The following is a 13,559-nucleotide window of genomic DNA, read 5'->3' as shown; positions in this document are numbered from 1 at the left end:
TGAAATCAGAAGAATAAAACCCTCACTGACATATTCTAGAAACAGGCATGGGATCGAGTCCCCAAGTCTACTATAATTTACACTTTAGAAGACCTTCCATCCTCCATGCCACTCACTCCTGCCTCAGGGCTTTTACATTTACTATTTCCTGGAACACTCTTTTCAAAGTTATGTACAGAAGTCACTCCCTCAGTTTCTTTTAACTCTTTGCCCAAGTACCACTTTATCAGAGAGAATTTCCCTTACCCTACCGTTTAAGACAACTCTCCTGACCCCCGCCACCTTACTGTTAATTCCCATACCTGCTCTATTTTTCTTCCTTCTCATTTTCGACTAGAGTGATCTCCGTGGAAGTAGGGACCTAATCTGTTTTGTTTATTGCATTACCTCCAGAGCCTAGATCATATGTGATATAATAAACATTTTATATTTATTTGCTGAATATAAGAAAGACATTTAAAGCCAGTTCTTGGTGCCTGGTTTTAAGGGGACTAATGACAAGGTATTATGTTCCCATAGGAAAGCCATCAAGGCCTACATAACTTTCAGTTAGGGATTCGATTTGTTTGGTGTGGGTCCAGAAGGGGCAAGACCACTGGGTTATGATTTGCGCTGAAAGTGTTGCTGGTGGTGACTAAGTTTTTTCTTGTCACAGAAAGAATTCAGAGATGGGACATGGAGGTTAAGAAAGTAAAGTGGTGATTTATTATTTATTAAGGGATGGATCGTATACTCTCGAGGGGAGAGTGGGCAGGCTCAGGTTAGCAGCTGCCCTGAGTCTCTTTGGCAAGTTGGTTACCTACAGGGTGAAAATGAATGGGCCGAATATTCATTGGGAAGGGAAAGGTATGAGGTTATATTCCCTGATTTTCACCCCAACTCCATCTTTCCAGAGGGAGGAGGGATTTTTGTCCTTATTTAGTCTGAATCAGAAGTGTCATGGCATCAGTGCATGATGGGTACTTCTAATCTACAAGGCTAATTTTATTGTAATAAGGGCATAATGAGCAAAAGGTTACATTTGGAAATTCCCTTTTCCCACCTTTCTTTGTTGGCTTCCAGGCCACTTGTCAGTCCAAAACGTATGACCACTTATTATCCCAGAGGTTCCTGCTTTTCTCTCTCTGCTGAGGGACTCCTGTTGTTTATATAGTATATGGTTTCCTGGATTTGGCCTGTGCCCCTCCTTTTTGCCCAGTTACTGCGATTTGGCCTGTGTCCCCCTTTCTCTGCTCACATCTAGCTATCTGCCTGCTCTAACAAAAGTGAGAAAGAACCTGATAATAATTTCAGCTGTCTGAAAAGTGACCTGTCTTTCTCTAGATGTTTATACAGATTGTGTGACCACTTTGGAGATAATTAAAGAAAAAAATATAAGCATCTTGTGCAAATTATATTCTGACATCAGTTCGTAAAAGTATATGATTCTGTATTGACTCAAAAATTAGCAATCGAGCTTGATTCTTCTACAAAATGCTGCCAGACAGTTGTATCTGTAACACCCTAAAATCAAGGGGTGGCAAATCGCACCTCCTGTGTCAAATTTGGCCCATTGTCTCTTTTTGTAAATAAGACTTTAGTGGAACACAGCCCTGAATGTTCATTTGCATATTGTCTGTGGCTTCTTTCACAATATAACGGACAGTTGAGTAGTTGTAACGGAGACTGTATGGTATCCAGTCTGAAATATTTACTATGAGGCTCTTTACAGAATAAGTTTGCCAACCTCTGCTCTTAACCAGTAAATTGTAAAACATAACAAGGAAACGTATCTCTATTCTCTAGTCTCCCAAGTACTACTACTATTACTTGTACTACCATTTTGTCAATCCTCCTCCTCCTTCTCCATCATCATCATCAACTGTTGTTACCTGAAAAGATCCAGCCATGATAATATAAACCATTCTGAACATTTAAATAGAGGGGATTTAAAGCAAAGAATTGATTACATGGATAATGGAAGAGGCTGACAAGTCCGTAGATTAGCATCAGCAGAGAGATGCCACCACTCCTACAAGAAAAATGTAGGAAGGGAGTACTTTTATTTAAGCCTAGAGAATCTGGAAGCATAGGATTGAAAGTGGGTAGAAGTGGCTGTTGTCTGAAGTTGGAGCCACAAAAATATTCTGCTTCTACCTAAGATGCTGCCTGCGATAGAGAGGAAATGAGAGAAATACCCTGGCTTCTCCCACTAGTGCCTTTTAATGCCTGAACTCAACCTGAAGTCAACTGACGTAGAAACCTAGGAAATGGTCGCAGCAGTGTGGTTTCCCTGAAGTAAAAATCAGAACAAGAGAGGGGTGAGGATTTAGTCTAAGGATGTCTAGACCAAAGACCACACAGCTGCTAATAGTTATTAAGTGCTGCCATGTACCAGGTACAGAGCAAAACAGTTTATACAAATCCTCACCTACAGGGTAAAACTAGTGTTATCCCTAGTTCATAGATGAAACTTGGAAAATAAAGTACATTGGTCAAGGCTGTGAATTAAATAAATAACTAAATTAGAATTGAATCAAGGTCTGTCTTACTCCAAAATTCTTACTTTTAGCCCCTCTTATTTTGTAAATCAGGAAATAGTAGCTTGGAGCAGATAAGAAACTTGCAGCTGGTAATGGCAGGGCTAGGTCTAGAACGCAAGTTGCTCTTACTAGGTTTTTGTACATTTTAACAAAGCTAAAAACCTATGCTGTTATTGTAGCATTTAAAGAGTCCAGAGGCGGCTCCCCCTCAGATGAAAGAAGTGTCTTGCACCCCGAAACTACTACTAAGCAGCCTTTCTGTATCCAGTTTACTCAGCTGTAAAATGGGATTATTAATTATAATTACCTCATAAGAGTGTTGAGAGCTTAAATATAATTACCTCATAAGAGTGTTGAGAGTTAATAGATCTAGAGACCTCTGAACAGTGTGCCGTGGAATAGGTACTTACTAAATGCTTAGAAAATGGTAAGTAGGTTTTGTTATTGTTAATATTTTTACTATGCTAACCCTGGGAGTGGTTATTACAGGAAAAGAATAGATCAGAAATTTTATGAAGTGTCATCTAAGTATTCCATTAAATGGTAATATCTTCCTGTTGGACCTTTTACATCCCTTGCATTTTGAAGACAGTCAAGAATAGGACTTTCGTTTGTTTTTAAGTGAGTGGTTCTCAAGATGCCTTAGTTTATTAATTCAGGGCTTTTTTTATTTACCAGTTATTATCTTATCTATGAAGTGTATTCTCTTATACTTCCATACAGTTTCTTTCTTTTAGCCAGGATGGCCTTTATCCAGCTACCCCCAAAATATGACCTTTTCCTTCCTGTCTCCATGGCTTTACTTAGCTTCATTCTTAATAGTTTTTCCCCTTTAAAGTCATTTTTATTTCTTAATCAGCTCAATTCCTATAATGCTTTATAATAGTATAAAGAATATTATGATACTTTTATTATAATTCTTATAATACTCTCAAGATTTTTTTCCTCAACAAATACTCCCCTAACTAATCACATGACACATTGATCATTTACCTATATACAGCACCTAGAGACAACCTGTAACATGCTGTCATAAACTTTATTGCCTGAAATAGAGCTATAATTTTTCTATTTTTATCTTGTTTCGCCAAATAGATTGAAAGCCATGCTTGGGTGAACTTTTAGGTGGTTGGTGCTTTACAAATACTTAGGTATTATGGTGAACTTTTAGGTGGTTGGTGCTTTACAAATACTTAGGTATTATGTGAAAACTTGTAGCTAGAGTTCAGATTACTTGCATTTTTTAAAATTGATAATATTTGCTTAAAAACTAGTCTTGCTACATGGCAAAGCCACTGACCACCTTGGTCCTTGTGTGAGATTCCCTGAAAATGACTTGTAAAGGAAAGCATATACTTCCATCGAGATGTACTATGTAGCCTACGATAAATAGTTGTTTTCATTTTTTTTAAAGGCAAGAAAGAAGTATAATTTGGCAAGCAGAATCTTTAGGTTTAGCATTGCAATGTCATATTTTAATGTGCAGAAAATATTTTTAAATGCAGGGTTCATAACAAAATGCTGACCTGCTGCCACTATTTTAAGAATCTAAGACTTTGGACTTGATATGATAGAAATTTGAACCATAGTATATAAGAAGTAGTGATGACTATACAGATATTTGCACATTGTGGTCTATTATTTTGCACATGCTTCAAGGGACCGTTTGCAATGTTCTGACCTCAGGAAACTGTACAAAGTAAATGTAGAGATCCAAGGGAGGGCAGTAAAATGTCTTCAGAATGATCTCTGACAATGTCTGTAACATACTTGTCATTTATTCACAATTGAAAATTTTATCTAAAGACTTGTTCCATTCTGTCATGTTTAAGAGGACTGTTTCCCCATGAGTGTTTCAAAAGCACTAAAAGATAAGTCAAATTAGGTCATATTGCTCAAACACTATGAGAAGTTACACTTTTAATTCTTTGTAAACTTAAAGATTGAATTTTGGATGACCCTGTGGTATTTGGAATCTAGGCCTAACTAGATTGGCAGAATTTTCTTCTTTAAAAAATTTAGGTAGAAGAAGCATTCCAAACTTTTAAAAACAAATAATCCTCTCTTCACCGTCTCCACATCCTTCTCTCCTCTGCCACTTGATTCATGTACATATTTTGAAATTTTGGTATTTTATTTCCTGTGATGTCAAGATTAAATGTAAATCTTAGTAAGTCCAAATTTCTTGAATTTTAAGGTGTTTAGACTTGAGGACTAGCATTTTTCCCAGTTCATTCCACATCTTAAAATATGTTTTTTGTCAGGGCTAGACAGTAAACAGCTATGGTAGTTTGGATCCAAACCACAATTAACAGTGCTGAATGTCATGTAACAAACCTGCCTCTTGATTTCTTAAAATAAAGAATTGGGAGTAGCTGTGGCAGCTGGACCTCAAATACTGTTATCGAAAAGGATTTTGTGTTTTGGTTTCTTCACCTAGTTTTTATGTGTGTTTATAAGGAGATACCTGATGGATTGATTGCATAGTGGACTATGACATGCATCTGAGTGTAAATTTATATGGAAACTGTCTAACATTGAACTTTGTTTAAATTACTTCAGTTATTTCTTCTGTGGCTAAGATTACAACTCAGACACGTCAGTCTGAATACTGGTTATAAAACAGTAAAGCAAATGCCAGAAAGATAGCCAGAGAGTAAGGAAGGGAGTGAGCTAATGTGATGGAGTTCAGGCACTTTTAGTTTTAGGGACATTGTTCCTTGGTTTTGGTATTTTTCAACAATCACACCATTTATGATTTTATTTTATTTTAGCCATGTCCTTTGGGGGCCCGAGATTTTCGAGAGAAACAGTGTGCAGACTTTGACAATATGCCTTTCCGTGGAAAGTATTATAACTGGAAACCCTATACTGGAGGTAATGTATAATCTGGCAGAGCATTCATCATACTTGAGAGCTTTGCAAATATAAAAGAATATGTAAATACATACAAACACACACATACATTCATATATATACTTGTAACAATTAGCGTTTGCAAATCAAAGTAGGAAAGGACTTATAGTACTATAAAGGTCTCATGTTTTAGTTTCCCTGTAATTAGTGCAAGTGATCAGAAATCATTTATTAAAACCTAATTCTATTTTACAAGGAACATACGTCTTAGAAAAGATACAAATTCAAATAATATTTCTGAGTTCTTGAGACTTCCTTGGGGTCATATGGACATTATACTATAATAATAATTTATAATCATTGACTATTTGGAATTATCATCCAAAAAACAAAATATAACGATATAAATCAATTCAAAAGAGGCCAGGAAAATCTGTTATTTCTTGGTCAAAGGCCAAGAATCTTTCCATAGATGATTATTGTTTTTTTTAGGGAAACATTTTTTGCTCTTTAATTTGGGCAAGTATCAAACACTAACTGCTCAGTAAGCACAAGTAGTTTTCTTATGCTCCCAAAATACAAACTAAATCTTGTTAAAATTTTCTCTTGCAAAAATAGAATGTACTGTTTAAAAACTTGCTGTTTGTTTTTCCAACACAGCCAATATTGAAACAATTTTTCAGTAATAACTGTATACCCACCGCTAAGATTCTATCATTAATATTTTAACATACTTTCTTCATTACATGTTTGTCCATCTCTCTATCCATTCATTAATTCATTCTGTTTTTTAAGTGTATAAACTGTAGTCATCAGTATACTTTCCTCTAAATACTTCACTGTGTATAACATTAACCACAGTTTGATATTTATTTACCTTTTTGTTTTGAGGGAAGTTTATGTACAATGAAATGCACAAATCTTAACTGTACTTTCCCTGACTTTTGATAAATACATCCACCTGTAAAACCTTATTGAAATACAGATCATTATTATCATAACCTCCAAAATTTTCATAGTCCTCGTAGTTCTTCCCAGTCAGTGGCTGCCTCTACCTACTTCTTCCAAGAGGCAATCAGCTCTGATTTTTTTTTCTTGACATGTGTTCCAGAATTTCATGTAAATGAAATTATGCCATATTTACTCTTTTGTGCAAAATTTCTTTAAGCGTAATGTTTTTGAGATCCTTCCAGGTCATTGCACGTGTAATTAGTTCATTCCTTTTTATTGCTGAGCAGTATTCCATTGTACTAATCAGTTTGTTTTTCCATTCTGCTATTGATGGAAACCTGGATTGTTCCTAGTTTTCATCTGTTATGAATCAGCTGCTTTGAACATTTGTGTGTAAATCTTTTTGTGGGCATATGTTTTCATTTCTCTTGGGTAAATACTTAGGAGTGGAATTGCTGGGCAATAGGGTAGCTGTGAGTTTAGTTTTAAAAGAATCTGCCAGATGTTTTTCCAAAGTGATTTTACCGGAAATATACACAAAATGTTAAGATAACTCACAGAGAAAAAAAATGTGACAATGAGTGTGTATATGTCCATGAATGACTGAAGAATTGTGCTGAACACTGGAATTTGACACAACATTGTAAAATGATTATAAATCAATAAAAAATGTTAAAAAAAAAAAGTGATTTTACCAGTCACACTCCCACCAACAATGTACGAGAATTCTGCTTGCTCCACATCCTTGCCAACATTCAATGTTTTCAGTCTTCTGGTGGGTGTATAACGTTGTCTCTATGCAGTCTCAATTTGCATTTTCTGATATTGATTATGTTGAGCACATTTTCATGTGCATATTGAGCATTTATATATCTTCTCATGTAAAGTGTTTGTTCAAATCCTTTGCCTATTTTTAAATTGGCTAATTATCTTTTTATTCTCAATTTGTTCATTTATCAGATAGTTTTCACAAATATTTTCTCACAATCTGTGGCTTTCTTATAACTTTTTTAGTGGTGTTTGAATGAGTATAAACTTGCAATTTTGATGAATTCTAATTTTTAAATTTTTAATATTTTGTGATCATTGTGTTCTGTCTCCTCTCTTAAAAATCTTTTGCCAATTATAAATCAATAAAAAATGTTAAAAAAAATCTTTTGCCTACCTTAATTCAAGAAGGTATTTTATGTTTTCTTCTAAAAGCCTTATGGTTTTGGTCTTTATATTTAGATCTACAATCTAAAACTAATTTGAGGGTATGGTATATATTTGTAGTGTATTTGTGGACTCTATTTTTTTAATTGATCTATTTATCAATCCTATGCTAATTTTTAGGTTGATTTTAACTATATAGTTTTGGACATAGGTAATGTAAGCTCCCCCTACACTTTGATCTCTTTTTTTTTTTTTTTTTGAGATTTATTTGAATATTCTAAGTGTTTTGCATTTCCACATAAATTTTAGAATCAAGTGTTAATTTTTACGGAAAAACATCCTGGGCTTATGACTGCTGTCATGTTGAATCTATACTTCAATTCAGAGAGAACTAATATACTAATAATATTGAATTTTCCAATTTATGAACGTGGTATATCTCTCCATATTTTTCTTAATTTCTCTCAGCTGTGCTTTGTAGTTTTAGGTGAAGCTCTTGAAAAAATTTTTTAAACACTTTTATTGTGGTATTGAAAATCTTTTGTTCCATCTATTTCTGAGCAATTTATGGCTTTGACACTATTATAATACACGTTTAAAATTTTTCATTTTCAATTATTTGCTCTAACATATAAAAATAAAATTGATTTTTGCGTATTAACTTTGTATTCTGTAACCTTTCTAAATTCCCTATGAGTTCTAATAGTTGTTTTGTAGATCGTTAAGAATTTTCTTGCTAAATAGTCATGTTATCTGGAAACAGATTATTTATTTCAATCTTTATGCCTTTTATTTTATTATCTTGCCTTAATTCACTGCCTTGGCCTTTCAATACAGTTTGTGCATGTGTTGACTGTATGTGTTTTTCTTCTTTATTCTATTACTATAGTGACATAGTTGATAGTTTTATAATGTGAAACCAACATTTTATACCTGGGATAAACCCCATGTGGTGATGATTTATTATCTTTTTATGTGTTATTGGATTTAGTTGCTAATATTTGATAAGGATGTTTGCATCAATCTTCATAAGGAATACTGATTTGTAAATTTTTTTCTTGTTATATTTTTGACAAATTGTGGAATCAGGGTTATTTTGGTTTCCAGAAATAGAATTTTTATTTATTTTGAAAGAGTTTGTAGGATTGATACTATTTCTTCCTTAGGATATATTTTACTAGTAAAACCACCTAGGCTTGGTGTTTTCTTTGTGAAAATAACTTTTTATTATAAATTCAACTCCTTTAATAGATAGAGGGCTATTCAGAATTTTTTTATACTTACATCAGTTTCTAAATCTGCGTCTTCAAGAAATTTGTTACTTCTATGTTGTACAAATTATTGGCATGAAAACTGATTATAACATTCTCTTATTATTCTGTTTAATAACTGTAGGATCTGTAGTGATGTATACTCTTTAAATTCTGATATTGATAACATGTATTTTCTCTTTTTCTTGATCAATCTTGCTTGAAGTTTATCAATTTTATTATTCTTTTCAAAGAATCAACGTTTGGCTTTAGTACTTTTCTCTAATTTTTGTTCTTATTATTGGGGGTTTGTTTTGCTCTTCTGCATTCCTAAAATTTTATGTATTCTTATTTCCTTCAATTCAAAACATTTACTTACTTCTGTTACAATTACTTCTTTGACTCATAGGTTATTTAGAACTATGTTATTTTTATTTCCCAGTAGTTGACATTTTCTAGATTTTTCTGTTATTAATGTATAATTTAATTCTTTTATGATCACAGCATACTCTGTATGATTTAAATTGTTTAAATTAATTGAGATTTGGTTTATGGTATAGCTAATTGTCCATGTTGTATACTTGAAAAGGATGTGTTTTCTCCAATTGTTGGATATAGTGTTCTGTATGATAATGAGGTCAACTTGACTGATAGTATCATTCAGCTGTTTTAAATTCTTTCAGATTTTTTTCTGCTCTGATTTTTCTATCAATTCCATAGAGAAATGTTAAAATCGTCAACTATTATATGACTTTACTTTTTTTATGTGTGTAAGTTTTTGCCTCATGTATTTTGAATTACTTTTAGAGGGTGCATATACATTTGGGATTGTTTTGTCTTACTGTAGGAGGAGAAGTAAATCTCTGAAATAATTAACATATTTAATAATTAGCATCTAGATAATTGTATACTTAGTAAATTAACCCTGAGTTTATAATAAGCATTAACTGAAGGTAATCAGTAATGTGACTTTCCTTTTAGAGAGGCATCTTAAATCCCTTCTGGAAATAATAGTGGTACCTCTTCTGAAAACTTATTGTAGCAGAGGAAGCTGAACATATCTTCAGATGTAAAAAAAAAAGAGAGAGAATAGATTTATTTCTATTATTATCACATAGAGTGGGCTAAGGAATACAACCATAGCATTTATATGTCCTGCCTATCAAATACCATCTTACAAAATTAATGCTAAAATTGAATAAATAAAAGACTCATGTTCTCTTTTTAAAGCTTGATACATAAAAAGTTACATTAAATTTCAAAGCATTACAATAAAAAATGGGGAAAGAACTATACTGGGTAGCAATGAAAAAAAAAAATCCCAGTAAAGTCTGTGGAGATTTAGAGCAATTTTATTCATGAGAATCTTATAAAAATAAATATAATACCTTGATTATCAGTTCAGGAAGAAATTATTTTATTTATTATTTGTTATTTCTGTGCTCAGTAGAGCAAAATTTATCATTAATTTAAGCATAATAGTAACATTATAAGTTATATAGATGTTCTATATCCTGTAGACATTGAAAATGGAAGAAAACATGGACTTCAGCCAGAGGTTGTAAACTGGCAGTTTAGGAACCATTTTTACTTATATACATGTTTTAGCCTCCACATTTGAAAACTTTAAATGAGTTGCCAAGAAGAGTTTATATTTTTAAAATCTAGGTTTTTAATCTTCTCCTGAAAAAAACAGGCTGACAACAGTCAACTGTAACAGGAATCTCCTTTAATGGACTGTTCTTTCTCTAATTTATCATTGTCTCCACCACTCAGTTGATTTCCCTTTTACTTCACCCTACAGAAACCTAGTTTCCACCTTTACTAAGACCTAGACATGTCATTTCATCTTGCTGCATAATTTTCCTCATTAGAGGTGGTCTTTATTTCAGAGAAGTTTTATCAGCATCATTAGAGTAAGGACAAAGTGTTCTTCATGAAACTTCATGAAATGAAGTTTCACAGAAAGTATTTTTAAGTCATAATTTCAATCAGTAATTATATATTTATAAATAGCTTTTTATGTGCTGTTTTGAATAAAATAAATCTATATTTATTGCTACTTTTCCAATATACTAAGAAGTTATGATACAAACTCTGCTTGATTTTTTTAAATTGCTACCATTTATGCCTATTTTTCACATCAGCCTTAAAAATACAAATTTCAATGACAAAATGAAAATGCTCAAGTTATTATATGCATTTATTCACAAAATAAAATTAGATGTTTTAGTTATTTGAGTTTATTTTTTAAGTTTTTATTAAATTATTTCAGCTAAAAAACGTTTAACACTATGTAATATTTATCTTTATTAATCTCATAAGAATTATTCAAATTTAAAGCTATAATTAATTTTGACTTTGATTTGCTAATCTTATAAGAATTTATCTCCATGATAAAGCCATGTTCATGGAATATGACATGTTTAAAGCAAGTACAAGTTTAGTTTTGTTTTACAACTAGCATATCTGCTTTGAAGTAGCAGTTTTTGTATCATCTTCAGTAACAAGTGACAATTTGCAGAAATTCCTATTTCACATACAAGGCCATTCTCAAGGCCTTCTTAAACTGTATTTCCTTAGTTTTTTTTTTTTTTAAATAGCTTTTATTTCATTCATTTTTTCAACATTTATTTACCTCCACTGTGATGCCTTTTGTCTAAAATATATTGAAAATACATATGGGAAATACCTGAAAATTTCAAACCTTAAGATTACTCATTGGGTCCTCCTTCCATTTGCACAAGCAATGAAAATAAGCATGAAACTTAAGCAAAGGGGGAGAGAAACCTACACAACTAGGTTTACAATCAGGGAATGATGTCCGCATCAATTGTAAATTTGCCATGGATAATACTGAATCACTGTTCCTTAGAACCACTCCATTTATTCCTCTATTACTATATTTGTCCAGGTGGGGTAAAACCTTGTGCACTAAACTGCTTGGCTGAAGGTTACAATTTCTACACTGAACGTGCCCCTGCGGTGATTGATGGGACTCAGTGCAATGCGGATTCACTGGATATCTGTATCAATGGAGAATGCAAGGTTTCTCAGATTATGAATTTCACTTCTTTATGTTGGGGTTTTTGAGACTTTTGTCTTTCTTCTCAGATGGTAGCTCCTAATTAATACTATGCTTATTTTTAATAAAGAGAGCTACATTTTAGAGTAATTTAATTTTTAATAAAGAAATATACATAGTTAAAGATAGAATTATCCATTCATATTCAAGCACCATGTAAATGTGATTTATTGTGGTGTTTTAGTTATGTTTATAGTGATTGCTAGAGCTATGAAAATATTTTGGACTTTAATTTCCATTATTCTTCTGTTCTGTTTACAAACAACATGCTAGAAGAAGACAGAGATTCAACTCTTACTTCATATGGCTGCCATATGTTCTTAATGAAAGATTATTTGATATATTTCATAGCAAAATTTTTCCTTGAAGTGTGAAACAACTATGCTTCTCCCACTTTGTCTTCTTTTGAAGCATTTATAATGCTTTTCATTATAGAGTTAGTCTTTACCTTACTAAAGTGTTTACTTCAGAGAATTAGCCAGACCGGTTGGGAATTGCAGGAGCAAATCCATGCTGTTTTTCTAGACCTGTGTATGAATCTTTTCATAAGAAAAGCCACAAATGAAGGTTCCCTTAACTTTTTGCCTTGTTTGTTTTTGTCTTACCTTAAAAAGAAGCACAATATTAAGTGCCAGAAACTGAGAAAGATGAGATAAAAACACTATTTTACTTGGTCTCATAATTTCTTGAAAGTTTCTATCCTTCTGGTTAACTTGCTTCCAAATATATCCAATAATCCTGTGTGTGTTTGTGTTATTTCTGGGACAGTATTAAATTTTTTTCAGATAACAAAGATCGAAGTACATGTTGAATTCAGCCATTACTTGCCTAGTATCAATGGTTAAAGGTCAAATTACATATTTAAGTGCCAAAGTATGTACATAAAGTATATAAAAATCCACATTCCTATGGTTAAATTTAAAATTGAAAGGTAGAATTTCAGCCTCTAATGTTGCGTGTTTACATCTCCTTTTTGTTTATGGTAATTTTCTTCAGCTAATGGAAATAGGTATTCAGTTTTAGAGATACATCCAAGTATGAATTTCGCAACTAATCCTTGACACTAACACTAACAGTTGGATATCCAGTAGAGCCAGTGGTCTAGAAAGGACAAACCATAATGCCCAGTCAAGACTCTTGTTCTTACAACCCTCAGTAGGATCATACGCCATTTTCCTTAGTTCTTGCATTTCTTGATTGAGGGCATAAGTAAGAGCCCACTTACAGTATCTATAAATGAAGAAGAAATATAGGTTAGAAATATAGGCATGCATAAGTTCCTGGGGAATCAGAATTTTTTTTTTCTTTAAACTAATGAGTTGAGAAATGTTAACTAAATGAAAGTGTGAATGTAAAAGTGGAAAGAAGAAAGTATTTCCTGTTTTGATTTCCTGTACTGGAAAAACAAATAAACAAATTATGTATTTGGTTAATTATGGGTTCAAGAGTTCCTCTTTTTGTCACACTGAATATTATTCTCTCTTTTCAGCATGTAGGTTGTGATAATATTTTGGGATCCGATGCTAGGGAAGATAGATGTCGAGTCTGTGGAGGGGATGGAAGCACATGTGATGCCATTGAAGGATTCTTCAATGATTCATTGCCCAGAGGAGGTGAGTGTATAGAAAGAACTCTTCCTCAAACTGCTGGTATACTTGGAATAGCCAAAACACATGATTTCTCCTCTTATTTAAAAAATTTCTTTCTCTTGGCAGACAATGTTTTTTCCCCAAATTTCGT

The 13,559-nt window shown here is 32.7% G+C and overlaps 1 protein-coding gene across 1 annotated transcript in view; it reads left to right on the top strand.

The window, feature by feature from the left end:
• The window catches only part of ADAMTS6 (ADAM metallopeptidase with thrombospondin type 1 motif 6), a 261,676-nt gene that overhangs the window by 189,865 nt on the left and 58,252 nt on the right, over positions 1-13,559 (top strand). Inside the window, exons 15-17 of the mRNA XM_010974920.3 lie at positions 5,297-5,399; positions 11,649-11,782; positions 13,309-13,432. Of these exons, the coding sequence (XP_010973222.1) occupies positions 5,297-5,399; positions 11,649-11,782; positions 13,309-13,432 (361 nt within the window). The remainder of the gene's footprint in view (positions 1-5,296; positions 5,400-11,648; positions 11,783-13,308; positions 13,433-13,559) is intronic.

The sequence above is a fragment of the Camelus dromedarius genome, chromosome 3, assembly GCF_036321535.1.
Source record: "Camelus dromedarius isolate mCamDro1 chromosome 3, mCamDro1.pat, whole genome shotgun sequence".
NCBI classification, from domain to species: domain Eukaryota; kingdom Metazoa; phylum Chordata; class Mammalia; order Artiodactyla; family Camelidae; genus Camelus; species Camelus dromedarius.
Note: the sequence above shows the minus strand (reverse complement) of the source record. Positions and strands in the feature narration are given on the sequence as shown.